This window comes from Ceratotherium simum, chromosome 2 (assembly GCF_057802395.1).
Source record: "Ceratotherium simum simum isolate JZ-2026a chromosome 2, ASM5780239v1, whole genome shotgun sequence".
NCBI classification, from domain to species: Eukaryota; Metazoa; Chordata; class Mammalia; order Perissodactyla; family Rhinocerotidae; genus Ceratotherium; species Ceratotherium simum.
Window position 1 is genome coordinate 28,287,711 of NC_141901.1, and position 13,872 is coordinate 28,301,582.

At 47.9% G+C, this 13,872-nt stretch overlaps 1 protein-coding gene and 1 non-coding gene across 2 annotated transcripts in view; both read left to right on the plus strand.

Annotated features, from left to right (window-relative positions):
• Positions 1–13,872, plus strand: part of PLXNA2 (plexin A2) — a 212,657-nt gene that overhangs the window by 151,860 nt on the left and 46,925 nt on the right. Inside the window, exons 11-12 of the mRNA XM_004424854.2 lie at positions 1,402–1,498; positions 4,931–5,121. Coding sequence (XP_004424911.2) covers positions 1,402–1,498; positions 4,931–5,121 — 288 coding nt within the window. The remainder of the gene's footprint in view (positions 1–1,401; positions 1,499–4,930; positions 5,122–13,872) is intronic.
• On the plus strand, positions 2,295–2,398 carry LOC147917783 (U6 spliceosomal RNA). The gene has a single exon (XR_015549335.1). It is a non-coding gene; the product is annotated as a U6 spliceosomal RNA (small nuclear RNA).

A 13,872-nucleotide genomic window follows, 5' to 3' on the forward strand; every position in this document is an offset into this window, starting at 1 on the left:
GGTGTTGAGGGAAGCTAATTCGCCAGGGAGAGATAAAGAGAATCTGGGCCTCTTATCAGGGAGCTGTCAGATTCCCAGGTCACAGGCGCTTGATAGAATTTGTAATTGGTGGAAGGCCGCCAAGCGCCAGGGGAAGGTGGGATGAGAAAGAAATGGAACACAACAAAGAGAGGAAGGCAGCAGGAAGGGCTGGGGGCAAGAAGGCTGACAGTGACATGCCCTGAGAGCTAAGTGGGCAGGGCTGGGGCAGTCCCCACGGAGGGGATTCCCAGAGGTCTCCTTCACAGAGGCGCAGGGGCTGGGCCATGAGAGGGGCTGTTTCTGAAGAGTGTGAAGGGCTTAAAAGTCCTCCGTGGGATCAGCATGGGAGAGAGGGTCAATTCCTGGCCACAGCTGGAGGCCTTTCATGGTAGTGCTGATCAGATCTGTGCCCAGAAAGCTGTGGGCACTTTCCCTAGTGGACTGTTGACCAAAGGAAAGCTCACGTGCAGAAAGAAAGGACCACCCCCTGGGGCCAGCCATGTGGTGTAGTGGTTAAGTTGGTGCACTCCACTTCAGCAGCCTGGGGTTTGTGGGTTCGGATCCCAGGCGCAGACCTACACACTGCTCATCATACATGCAAAGTAGAGGAAGATTGGCACAGATGTTGGCTCAGGGACCATCTTCCTCAAGGAAAAAAAGATAAAAAAGGATCACCTCATGGCCAGGCCAACCAACAGCTCCACCGCTGTTTGTTACGCACATGCTCTGCTCAAGGCTCTGTGGGGTTTACAGAGCAGTGCATGGACACTCTAGAGAGACTAGACTTGCACATGAGAAGATGCAAAGCAGCTCCCGGGAAGTGCAGAGTTCAAGACAGAAATTGGCAACGCCAGGGGACAGAGAGGTTGAGGGAGGGCTGGCCCTGCTGTCAGAGAAGATACCTGGGGAAGGTGAGTCTGAGCTGGACTAAAAGAATACAGATGAATTGAAGGATGGGGGCTGTAGGGAGAGGGAGGCATTCCTTATGAGATGTGAATTGAGCGGAGGCACAGAGAGGGCCTTGGGCAGGTGTGTTTGGAGGCAGGTGGATTCAAAGATTTCTGTAGGAGGGCAGTGGAAGGGAAGGTTGGGAATGTAAGTTTGGATTGGGTAATGGAAGGCACTGAATGCCAAGCTAAGGGGTTTGGGCTGGATCCTGTTGGCATTAGTGACTGGGAGTCAGGGGGAGGGTGCCTCAGGGAAAATTTGAATAGCACATGGGATTCCTCTGATTCTGCCTGCTCCTTTCTTGGTCCAGAGGGAACCAGGGTCCGTGGTTTCTTTCCTGCTGTGGTCCTGGTCCCCTGAGATGCCAGCAGCATCCCTGACCCCCTGTGATAGAGCCTCACGAGCCATGTGCCTCTGCCCTTCTCCCCGCAGTACCAGTACGACGGGATGGACATCAGCAGCTTGGCCGTGGACTTCGCTGTGGTGTGGAATGGTAATTTCATCATCGACAACCCTCAGGACCTGAAAGGTAAGCGGCTACTTCCGGGAAGAGTTTTGATCTTTTCTCGACCCCGGGAAGGACTGGGGCTGGAGGGATCAGAGCCGGCAGCCGGCTGCTGTGCCATGAATAACACGCTCCCTCTGTCAGCGGAACTCTTCAGAGGATCCTAAAGCAACATTTGGAACCATCAAAGGAGCCCTATTGGGAACCCTGTTTTATTACAACCAGAGCATCCACCGGGCAGCTGCTGGCTCATTGCATTTTTCTTTGGCTCCCTGAGACTTTGAAGTGTCTGTGGAACCTGACCTAGGAGAGCAGCAGGCAGGAATGTCCTGCCAGTTGCCCTGGAAATGGAGACATTTTTTCCACTCACGTTCTGGTTCCCCAGTCCTTGGCCCCGTGACTGCACAAAGAAGGCTTTGCAGGCTGCTCCCCTGGTCCTGAGGTGGGTGGGTGGGACCAGCATGCTGACTCAAGCGCACAAGGTTGCAAGGAAGCTCAGGAAGGAGCTGGGCTGATGCTGGAGGGGCGCTCCATGAGGGCCACCTTTATTCGTCATCCTACAAACCCCTGTGGAGCTCCTCTATGTGCCAGGTAGGCGCTACCCTCAGTACAGCAAATACCAAGATTCCACCCTGCTCTCAAGAGTGACAAAAGTTTCTCCAATGTGATGAGCGCTCACTGGGGGTAGCACTCCCTGAGTGATTTATTGGAGATTAGTTTCCTTAATCATCACAACAGCCCTGAGAGGTGTGTACTAGTATTATTCTCATTTTATAGATAAGGAAACTCAGGCCCAAAGAGGTTAAGAAATGGACCGAGAGTGCTCGCCTTGGCAGCACGTATGCTAAAATTGGGACGATGCAGAGGTTAGCACGGGCCCTGTGCAAGGATGACATGCAAATTCACAAAGCATACCGTGTTTTTAAGACAGATACTGCATGGTATCACTAAAATGTGAAATCTGAAAGAAAAAAAAAGGTCAAACTCATAGAAACAGAAAGGAGAAAAGAGGTTGCCAGGGGGTGGCGGTGGGGGAAATAGGGAGAGGTTGGTAAAAGGGTACAAACTTGCAGCTATAAGATGAATAAGCCCTGAAGATCTAATGTAAAATGTGGTGACTATAGTTGATAACACTGGATTATATAATTGAAATTTGCTGAGAGAGTAGAACTTAAATGTTCTCACCAATATATATATATATACATATATTTATATAAAGAAATATATATATATGGATGGATCTATTAACCAGATGGGAGGAATTCTTTCACTGTGTATACATATGTCAAATCATCATGATGTGCACTTTAAATATCTTACAATTTTACCTCAATAAAGCTAAAAAAAAAAAGAAGAAGAAAGAAATGGACCGAGTCAGATAAGAGCTGGGATTTGAACCAAGACAGTCTAATTTCAGAGCTCACGTGCTTAGCCACACCACTGTCCTCCCAGTGGCTCATGCCACCATGGGATGTGAAGCCTCCTCCCCCCCAGAACCCCATACCCCCACCATGAGCCATGTCTCACCACATTTCAAGTAGCTAGGGTGGCCACAAGCCTCTCCCTCAGCCTGAGGGTCACCCCCTGGGCACAGAGAGGGAGACCGAGGCCACGGTAGGGCCTGCATGTGCTTCAGCATCTATGGGGCTGCAGCTCCCTGTCCCACATGCTGCCATGAAAATCGATGCTACTTAGGCTGGGAGAAATAAACTCAGCCAGGGAGATTTTTTTTCTACTTCTCCTCATACCCAGGCCAGATTTTCTCAGTGCTAAGAGAGAGAAATTTCCCCTGCCGAGGATCTGGGCTTAGTTCCCAGAGGTTGCCTTTGCACCTGGAGCTTAGAGAAAAACGGCCACATCCAAGCTGTCGCATTAGAACCCTCCCTGTGTCACTCAACAACTTTTAAGCAGCTCCTTGAGTGCACGGGCAGCGGCGTCTTCACCTTCTTCTCCCTCTCAGAGTCCAAGTGTTCCTGGAGCTATGCACTATGTTGAGTAGAAAGATCCATAGTGTTCAAGGACTCGGGTTCTAGAATCCAACAAATGGGGGTTCAAATCCTGGCTCTTTCACTTATAGCTATGTGAACTCAGACTAATTCCTGCTCCTCTCTACATCCCCATTTGCTTATCTGTGAAATGGGGGAAAGGATGCCCTCCTCCTAGGGTCATCATGAGGATCAAATGAGATATTAGATGTGGACCAGTTGTGCATATTAATACATGCTCAATGTGTAGTTGTTCATTTTAAGATTCCCATGTCCTGCCCTGGACCTTAACTAGCCATAGAAATGAGGATGTTTAAATATAGTCCCTGCAGCTGGGACAAGGGGTGCTTGACAGAGCAGAGGAACAGATGAGGACCTATGGAGGAATAAAAAATACCCCTCCCCTGGGGATGTACCTGACGACCCGTAGAGGCAAGCCGCCCAGTCCTGAAAGCTCATGTCTGCTTGACGAGAAGAGTTAAGAAATGACTTTCTGAGTATTCTGCTTCTGAAAAATTCTACTTGGGACTCTGAGTTCAAAACACCAGCAGGCAATGACTACGCCTCAGGCTCACAATACACAGTTCTGCTGACTGGCCTGTCTAGGGCTTCTAAGTCAGTAAGAGACGAAGCAGAGGCAAAGAGTGTGCAGACTCCAAAAGTGACCTGTTAAGTAGCCAGTGAGTCGTCTCTGGGGACATTCTCTCCATCCACAGGGACTGCAAAGAGGACTGTGTTAACCCTGTTTTCTTATCAGCTCTTTCTTGAAGCCCAAGCCAACCCCTCTCCCAGACCCCGCCATTTCCTCCTATGTCAGGCGAGATGCCTCTCTCTTCTCAGGACCTACAGTCTTAGCAGCCCAGCGAGTTGGAGTTTCAGACCCCAGCTTGGGGAACTAACCTTGTTAGCTCCAAGAGTTGTTCCATCTCTCTTTGAGCTTCATTTTTACCTGAAATGGGGAAATTAGTCCTTCTCTCTTGCAATAAGGGCCATATGAGAGAGAGGCAGCAGCAGAAGACTGTAGTTTAAATTCAAAGAAAAGATAATAAGCATGTGTAGAACATCAGATATGTTACAGGCACTGTGTAAGCACTTAATATACATGTCATATTAAGTGCTTACACAGTGAAAAACATGAAAAACAATGATTATCCTCATGTTATAGATTAGGTAAACAAGGTTCAAGGAGGTTAAATTCTTTGTCACATTGCCAGGAAGTGAAGCCAAAATTAAAGCCCTGATCTGATTCAATCTAGAGCCAAAACTCTTAAATAATATTTTCTGTAGTGCCTATAAATGACTGCTAAGAGGCTCAATTTATTATTACTTACCCATCAATTATTCTTGCAATGATAATGATGATCATTGGTGCTATCTATGGTTGGGGATTGCTTCTGTCACACCTGCAAGAAGAGGATAAACTGTGAGAAGTCCTCTCCAATCCCATCTGTGACTGCCCCTCTCTTTGCAGTCCATCTCTACAAGTGTGCAGCCCAGCGGGAGAGCTGTGGCCTCTGCCTCAAGGCCGACCGGAAGTTTGAGTGTGGCTGGTGCAGCGGCGAGCGCAGGTGCACACTCCACCAGCACTGTACCAGCCCCTCCAGCCCCTGGCTTGACTGGTCCAGCCACAATGTTAAGTGCTCCAACCCCCAAATCACGGAGGTGAGTCCCCCAAGTTCCCAGAGCGGGACGGGATGGCCAGGAGCCGACCCCAGGGCAGTGGGAGTGCAAGTTGAGCCTTTGTGGAAGGATTCTTGGCGTAGAGTGCAATTTAAGGTGTAGGTGTATAAAGCCTTCTGTGGGTGTCTCGATGGCCCATGTCCAGGTGTAAGTGACAAGTGTATAGAAGCATGTCCCCACACCTATGCACGAATGTGCGTGCATGTCTGTGTGCACATGCACACAGCAAGGGAGGCAGAGCCAGCCCAGCCTCCCTGCCAGTCTGGCTGAGCCAGGTGGGGACAAGAAATTGGCTGCATAGTGGGTGAACATTTCAGAAAGCAGGTTTAGCTTTTCTCAGCAGAAATGTGATTTCAGGAGCTGCAATTAGCTCAGAGTCGCAACGTTGAAAACGGAAGAAAGTAAAGGCAGGTGCTACATTAGCACCGTGCCATTTCTCAGGGTTTACTCTCTGTCCCAATCTGTTTGTGCATTTTAATGGAAAGAAATAGGTAATTAATTATCCTGAAAAAAAAATGATGTTTCCTGAATAGCAAATTGCAGAGGAAGATGAATAGATGATGTGAATGAACATGCAGCTGCTTAGGTTTTGAATGGCCTGGGAGAGGAATAGTTGTATTTAACTTTGGTTGCATTATGTGCTCATCACTCTTCACTGCTCCCTATTCACCGGCTGTCACTTGTGCTTTGAAACTAATTGCACATTCCTTATGGTGACTAGGAATAAAGGGCCGGGCAGGTACCCCTGTGGTCCGCACATGTAAGGAAGCAGGGAAGGGCTGCTGCTTTTCTGCCTCTTTCCTGAGCACATACACTGTCCCTTTCCCTGCCTCGTGTTCCCTGCTGGCCAAAGAAAGCAACTCTGGCTCTCGCCTGTGTCACAGAGTATTGGGAAATTTCTGGAGCATTTCAGAAATTTCTGGAAATTCTGGAAATTTCTATGATCATTTTGAAGCTTCAGATCAGTAAAAAGAAAACCTTCAAGAGCGAATGAGTGTTGTTAACCTACAGATTTGAAGAAGGAGCAAATATGTATTTAGTGCGCTTGGTACTGTCTCATTCAATCCTCACAACCACCACGGGAAGTAAATATTCTCATCGCCATTTTACAGATGAAGAAAATGGGGCTCAGAGGAATGGAGTGAGTTGCCCAAGTTCACACAGCTGATAAATGGCAGACCCAGTGTTTGAGCTCAGATTTATTTAATTATAAAACCATTTTTAAAGTCTCTACGATTTGCCCAATTAAGGTAAAACAAGAAGTGGTGCTTGCTCCTCATTTATATCCAGCCTTCCTAGCTGATACAGACCAGGGAGAGGCGTCCGCCCTCGTGGCAGCGTATCTCAGGGAAAGCGCAGTGCTGTGGGAGAGCGTCTACATCCAGGTCCTCATTCCTCTGAGTGGCATGAGAGTGTAGACCCTGCCCCTCAAATATTGGGCTTCTTCGATGCCATTTGGCTCTTGGACGTGGCCAGCGATGGTGCCTGCTGACTTTCTCCTGTGTCTCTATCTTGCTCAGAATGTGCTTGCAGGGGCTGCTAGTGGTGCCCTGTCTCTGCCCTCAGACAGCTAGCTCCCTAAGCCACCCGGGGCTCCATGCTTTCTCCCTGATTCTAGTGATTTCCAGCAACTGCTGACCTGAGAACTTGCTCTGTTCTGTAATTCTTCTTGCTGCAGCAGTTGTCAGTCTCCATGTCTCTGTGCCTGTGGTACAGGAGGGCTTAAATCAGGCAGGGACTCACTTCCATCAGCCCCTCACCAACCCTGGCTGCTGGGCCCTTCCCAGCCCGAAGGCAGCCTTCTCCCTGGGAAACCTCTGCCTCAGCCGCCCCTGCTCACTGAGCAGGGACTGACAGGCTGCTCTGTTCACAGAGGACACCCAAGCTACACGATGCTAATTAGCCCCCTGAGGTAATTAGGCTGTAATTGATTTTCCCAGTGAACACAGCAGCAGGAGTCAGAGGCCCCAAGCTGTGGGGTCTCCTTTTGGTGTTTTTCAAGTTGAGGCTGTGGAGACATGAAAGTGCATCTTTGGGGAGAGACAAATCCTTGCTGTGTCTCAAGCCACTCAGGGGACATCATTCTGGACGGGACATGTGGGAGGGAGGATCCAGGCCTGGAATGTTTTATTCACTATTGTCAGGAATACTTTCTCTCATTTTGCATCTCTTACCCCCAGCCTATCCTTCTCTCCCTGTAAAAGTAATTTTCAATTTTTTTTAACTTTTCATTTTTGAAATAATTTTAGACATATAAAAAGGTTCAAAAATAGTACAAAGAACTTTCATATACCCTTAGCCCAGATTCTCCAAAATTAACATCTTACATAACCACAGTACAATTATCAAAATCAGGAAATTAACATTGATACAATAATGCCATCTTATATACGGGCCTTGTTCACATTTTGCCAATTGTCCCGCTGATGTCCTTTTTCTGGTCCAGCATCCAATCCAGGATCACATGTGACATTCCATTGTCATGTCTCCTAGTGCTCTTAATCCTCAATCTTCCTTTGTCTCTCATGGCCTTGATACTGATGAAGAGTACCAGCTAATTATTTTGTAGAATATCCCTCAGTCTGGATTTGTCTGATGTTTCCTCATGATTAAATTCAAGTTATATATTTTTGGCAAGGAGTACTAAAAAAACTGTAGAGTGCATGTCTAAAGGGCACAGAAGCCAACTTGATTTGGCCTGATAGCCAAATCTGGGGCAATTTGAGCAAGAAAGTAAATAATGATACTAATGGACTATAAGCAGTAGAATAAAATCAGAATCTATGGTTCTTATTGACATAAATAAACAATTCATGGAGAGAAAGGAAGCTCTTCTTTATACTAGAATGCCAACTCATAATTGTAGAAGGACTTAGAGAAATAGAAAATCACCATTTGGCAAAATTCATAGTAATAATTGTTTCAGGCAAGAATGGTCAACGAATGCTAAAATTAGTGAATGAAAACATGATGAGAGGGGCCGGCCCCATGGCTTAGCAGTTAAGTGCACGCACTCCACTACTGGCGGACCAGGTTCGGATCCCGGGCGCGCACCGACGCACCGCTTGTCCAGCCATGCTGAGGCCACGCCCCAAATACAGCAACTAGAAGGATGTGCAACTATGACGTGCAACTATCTACTGGGGCTTTGGGGGAAAAAAAGGAGGAGGATTGGCAATAGATGTTAGCTCAGAGCCGGTCTTCCTCAGCAAAAAGAGGAGGATTAGCATGGATGTTAGCTCAGGGCTGATCTTCCTCACACAAAAAAATACAAAATATGATGAGAAATAGGGTATTTACATAATCTCAAGCTATCTTCCCATGAGATACTTATTAATTACAACCAGAAAAACAGTAACTTTACAGTGAAGAAACCTAGTAGACACTACCTTAACCAAGTGACCAAAGTTAACATCACCAGGAATGGGAAGAGTCAACCTCATGGGTCTCTCTATAGGATGCACTGAGAAGGGCACAACCTCATTTCCATAGTATTTGTTATCAATAATGTATAATTTGTTAAAGTAACTTTTAAGAAGATTCCGCTCATTTTCTTTACCTCGGCTTTCTTGGCTAAATGCTTGACATTGGCATAGATCTTTTTCTGAATAATCAGAATCGATGCCCTTTTATATGTACCTCCCCCTTGTCCTGGCCCTTATCTTCAAAATGTGTACCCCCTCAGTGCAAGTCCACGTGCAAACAGAAGCCGTTTACTACAAAGATCCTTCTTGAGGAGTGAGAGAGAAGCATTCTGTGATGGCCTGGCTGCTGCAGGCAGCAAAATTTCCAATGCTAGAAACAAGTGAAGACTGGAATGGGTGCCGTCCTGCCAGAAGGGCAGGGAAGTCAATGAGATAATCTCGAAGAAGGTCTTCTTTAGGAAAAGGCATGGGCTCAAGCTTAGTTCAATAAACAGCTGTGTTCTTCCTTAACCCATCCTTACCCCAGTGTCTCCATGGCAACCAAGCCCACCCCTGGAGACCCACCTCTTATGGCAGCTTCATGTAGGACACGGCTTACAGCCTATCGAATTTCCCAGTTTGCATAAACTTCAGGTTAGGACCCCCTCAGGACTCACCGTCTGCTCTTTCTCAGCCAGCCCATGGTGTGATAATGATGCTGTCCCCCATGGGAGGCATCCCAGGCTGCTCCTGTTCCAGCTGTCATCCCGGGCGTCTGTGCACGTGTCACCTGTTCAACTCCAGGAACGAACGGGATGTGCAGAGGATTGGAAAGCCATGAGACGCCTGGCCTACCACATTTCTGTTCTTCCCAGCATGTGCATCAGGACCTGCTGGGACCTCAAAGAGGAGGACATTACAAAACACCCACTAGAAACGAAGGCCCAGAGAAAACATTTTCTGAGAAATTGTGAGTGGGCAGCATCCAGCAGAAAGGGAAAAGAGACTGCATATGTTCTTGGGAAGAGAAATTGAGGAAGGATCAAGGGGCTTTGGAGCTCACGTGACAGAAGTCTGCACTCAGAGTGAGTGTATTCGTCTGCTAGGACTGTAGTTACAAAGCACCACCAACTGGGTGGCTTAAACAACAGAAATTTATTGTCTTACACTTCTGAAGGCTAGAAGTCCAAGATCAAGTTGTCAGCAGGGTTGGTTCCTTCTGAGGGCTGTGAGGAGAATCTGATCCATGCCTCTCTCCCAGCGTCTGGTGGTTGTGGCAATCTTTGGTGTTCTCTGGCATTTAAAAGCATCACCCCAATCTCTGCCTTCGTGTCCACATGGTGTTCTCCCTGTGTGCATCGAAAATGCACAATTTTTCTTTTTAGTAAGTATCCCCGTCATATTGGATTAGGGCCCACACCAATGTCCTATTTTAACTTGGTTAACCTCTGTAAAGACTGTATCTCCAAATAAGGTCACATTCTGAGGTGATGAGAATTAGGACTTCAACATATGAATTTGAGGGGAATAAAATTCAACTCATAACAGAGCATTCTGAGCAAAAGGAGGAGATGCCGCAGTTCTAAGGAAATTAATTCACTCAAATGAGTGACTACTGTATGCCATGCACTGTGCTAGGTGTGGAAGTTATCACATGGATAAATTTGTCCTGGGTGGGGATGCCGCCTCTCACTTCAGAGCCCCAGCCTGTCCTTGAACATTGGCCGCCTGGAAGAGACTGGAAACTGCTTGCCCTGCAGGCCACTCTGCTGCCTCCAAAGGGCCTAGGACAGAAACTAATAATCTATACCCTTTGCAGTTGTCTCCTGTTTAGAAAGAGGACTGCAGCAGAGACCTAGGTCTCCACACCTAATGAGGACACTAACCTCAGGCCAGGGACATGAACAGAGCCACATCCTAGCTCTGGGAGTTTTAATAGCTTTTCTTTAACAAGACTCTACTATGTGCTAGATCTGTGTACTTTGCATACCTACTCCTCCTAACAACTCTGCAAGATGGCTATAATTATCTTCATTTAAGAGGTGGGGAAACAGTGCTTAGGGAGGTAAATTGCCCAGAGTCACACATCTGGTTAGTGGCAGAACAAATTCAAAACCAGAGCCTTCTGACTCCAGAGTGCAGACTCTCTCGACCCCGCCATGCTACCTCTCTTGGTCAGAGGGCTGGAGGGGTATTCCCTGGCCATACACTTCCCCACCTTACCCCACCCCAAGTGTAGCAAATGTGTCTGTGCCCAGGACCAGAATCCTCTTGGAAGGTCCCAGGAGATGCCGGAAAACTGGAAACATTGGCTACATACAATACCTGGTATTGAGTCTTAAAATAACCTTCACCTGTCTTCCTAAACATATGTAGGTCCACACTTATTCCTATGCGTTGGGGGGGGTGTGGACAGGAAGAGCATTTTGGGGTGCATTTAAGCTTAGGGCGATCACTTCTTGCCCATCCAGGATAGATGTTACTTTAATTACGTGTGTTTCTTAAAGCTTCCAGACTCGATGTGGTTGGTTTCTGGGGTGATGGTTAATGTGAAAGTTGGAAATTCCCTAGCCTGGTGGCTCTGACTGCTCAAGCCTCTCAGCCTGAAGGGACAGCCCAGAGGGTGGGGCCCAGGTGGTTCACACCTGCAGGTGAGACCAGAGATCAGGGTGAAGTAAAGGCAAAGCAGGCTAGCAATGCAAGGGATGAATCCCCAGTGTTGGATCCTTAGAGAGTGACCTGAAACCTACCACCGTTTGAGTATCAAAGAATGTTCCTGTGTGTTTCTGAAGTCACCTGCCACATTGCCCAGTAAGGCCACACTGATGCCAGGCCATAGGGCCACTGGTTTCACAGTTATCTCTCTGTTGGCCACTTTGTAGCTTTTACTTTATAAATTTTTCGGCTTCAGTAACTTCCCAGCACCTCACTAGTTCATGCTTAGGGAATATAAATTCTCCTTAACATTATCTTAGCTACATGTAACTGGGGAAGAAAACCAGTTGTAGAAAACCATGTGCACTGCCCTCCAAAACCAAGATTAAATAATTGTTGATACGATAGTTTGAGATGATCCCTCACTCTTGCTTCCTCCTGCTCTCCTCTGGACCCAATAATTTAAAGTAGATTTTGCCCCCTGGATTCTCTCAGATGCGAATGCATTTGTGAAACAGTTTCAGGAGCTGGACATTGATACGTATTTATCTGTAAGGCTGCACCAAATCTCTGCGGGAAAGGCCACAAGCCACTTGCCTAGGGCCAGCGTGACTCACTGCAAAGTTCCCAGGAAATAAATAAATAAGTCAGCCAGCTTTCCTGAGAAACAAGTCGGCACTCTGATCTCCCGTTCATTTATTTGCAGGCCTCATTAATATAACATCAGTGCAACAAACAGCTAACGGGGGATGGTGTCAGGATGAATAATGGAGTTACTCTGCTGAGATAACAATTAGGTTTTGAATGTACTATCAGCTAAGACAGAGCCAGTGAGGATCCACGCCGGGTAGGAGAGCTGGTACCACCGATACAGTAGATTCCTGCAGAGCTCATCAGCTGGGCTCTAGCCTACCGTGAAGACTGTGCACACCCGCATGCACACACATGCTCACACACACCAAGCTGGAAAAGAATGTGACAGTTTGCCTTCTTGGATCTAGCATCTAGGTGTCTTCGAGAGCCAGGATGGGAGCAAAATTTGCAGGCACCAAGTTGGCATCACTGCCCTCTAAAATCAGGAAAATTCTAAGCAACAGGAAAGGACTAAATGGATTAGTCAGGAGAGGATTAGCTGTCTACATGCCCGCAACTTGTCCTCATTGGCTGGTCCTCATTAGCGGGCTGCTCAGGGCAGAACCCTCCTCATCCCAATCTCAGACACAGGAGCTTTTATTTATTTTTGTGTGTGTGTGAGGAAGATCGGTCCTGAGCTAACGTCTACCAATCCTCCTCTTTTTGCTGAGGAAGACTGGCCCTGGGCCAACATCTGTGCCCATCTTCTTCCACTTTATACGGAACGCCACCACAGCATGGCCTGACAAGTGGTGCATTGGTGCGCGCCCGGGATCCGAACCCGGGCCGCCAGCAGCAGAGCGCGCTCACTTAACAGCTATGCCACGGGACCAGCCCCCAACAGGAGCTTTTAATACAAAGCATCACCATCATTTGGGGATGCTCCATCCCGGAGGAACTTCTCTGGGAGCCAGCCTCCCTTGGCTGCTCTGGGAGGCTCTGACATCAGTCTCTCTCGTCTCCTCTTAAGAACCCAGGCTAGGGTGCTGAGAGCCTGCTAAAGACATGGCAAGAGCTTCAGGCCCATCAGAGAGGCAGCCAGCGCTGTGCTGGGCAATTTCCATGGACCAGCCACTTTCCTTCCACAAGTCAGGCTGTCTGCCCCTGCCCTCAGTCCCCACCAAGAACTATACCCAGAGGCTCCACCTGCATAGGACGCTTGTAAAAGCATAGCCACTTTTTCTCTGGACCTCAGCTACCCTGGTTTCTGACTGGGTTTCTTAAACATAAAGTAGTAATGAGAAAAATAATCGCTCACATTCAGTGAATGCTTACCTGGCACCTAGCACTGCGCTGAGTACCCTATGTATGTTATCTCATTTAGACACTTTACAACAACTTTTATGAGGTGGAAGCTATTATTATCATTAGCCCCATTTTACAGACAAGGAAATCAAGGTACTGTGAGATGTGATAACTTTCTTGAAGTCACATTGCTAGTAAGTTTTAGAACTATGAGTTAACCCTCAGCTACTTGACCCTAGAGGCCCCACGTTTGACCAGGATACCATCCTTCATCTCTTTTCTGGGCTCGCTTAGACAAATAGAACTCTCAGCACTGGGGGAGGGAAAAGAGCTGGCACCAAGCTCTTCATCAAGCCTGCTGCAGAGATGGGGAGAAAGCCAGTCGTCCCCACTCCCAGAATCATTTGGGGAGATTGGACATGCACAGGAAGAGATGACAAAGGGGCACGGCCCAGGGGGGACTGTGGACGCTCACTGGGGCAGGGGCAGAGAGCAGGGAGGATGGGAGCTGAGAAGTTCAGAGAGATGACAGTGACCAGCAAAGCCAACTCCAGAGCTTCTTGGAAAGCAGCAAGTTATGGCCTTAGCCAAGGGAGAGAGGCTGGGGAATCTGAGCAGATCAGATCTGGAACCCACGAGCAGGCTGGGGCATGAATTTTCACAGCTGATGACCTAGGGGTCTCTGCCGGGACAGGTCAACTCAGGCGGTGTTGTGTGGAGGCTGAAAGCACAGGTTAGATAGACCTGGCTGGGCTCTGCCACTCACTGTGTGATCTTGAGCAAGTGACTTAACCTC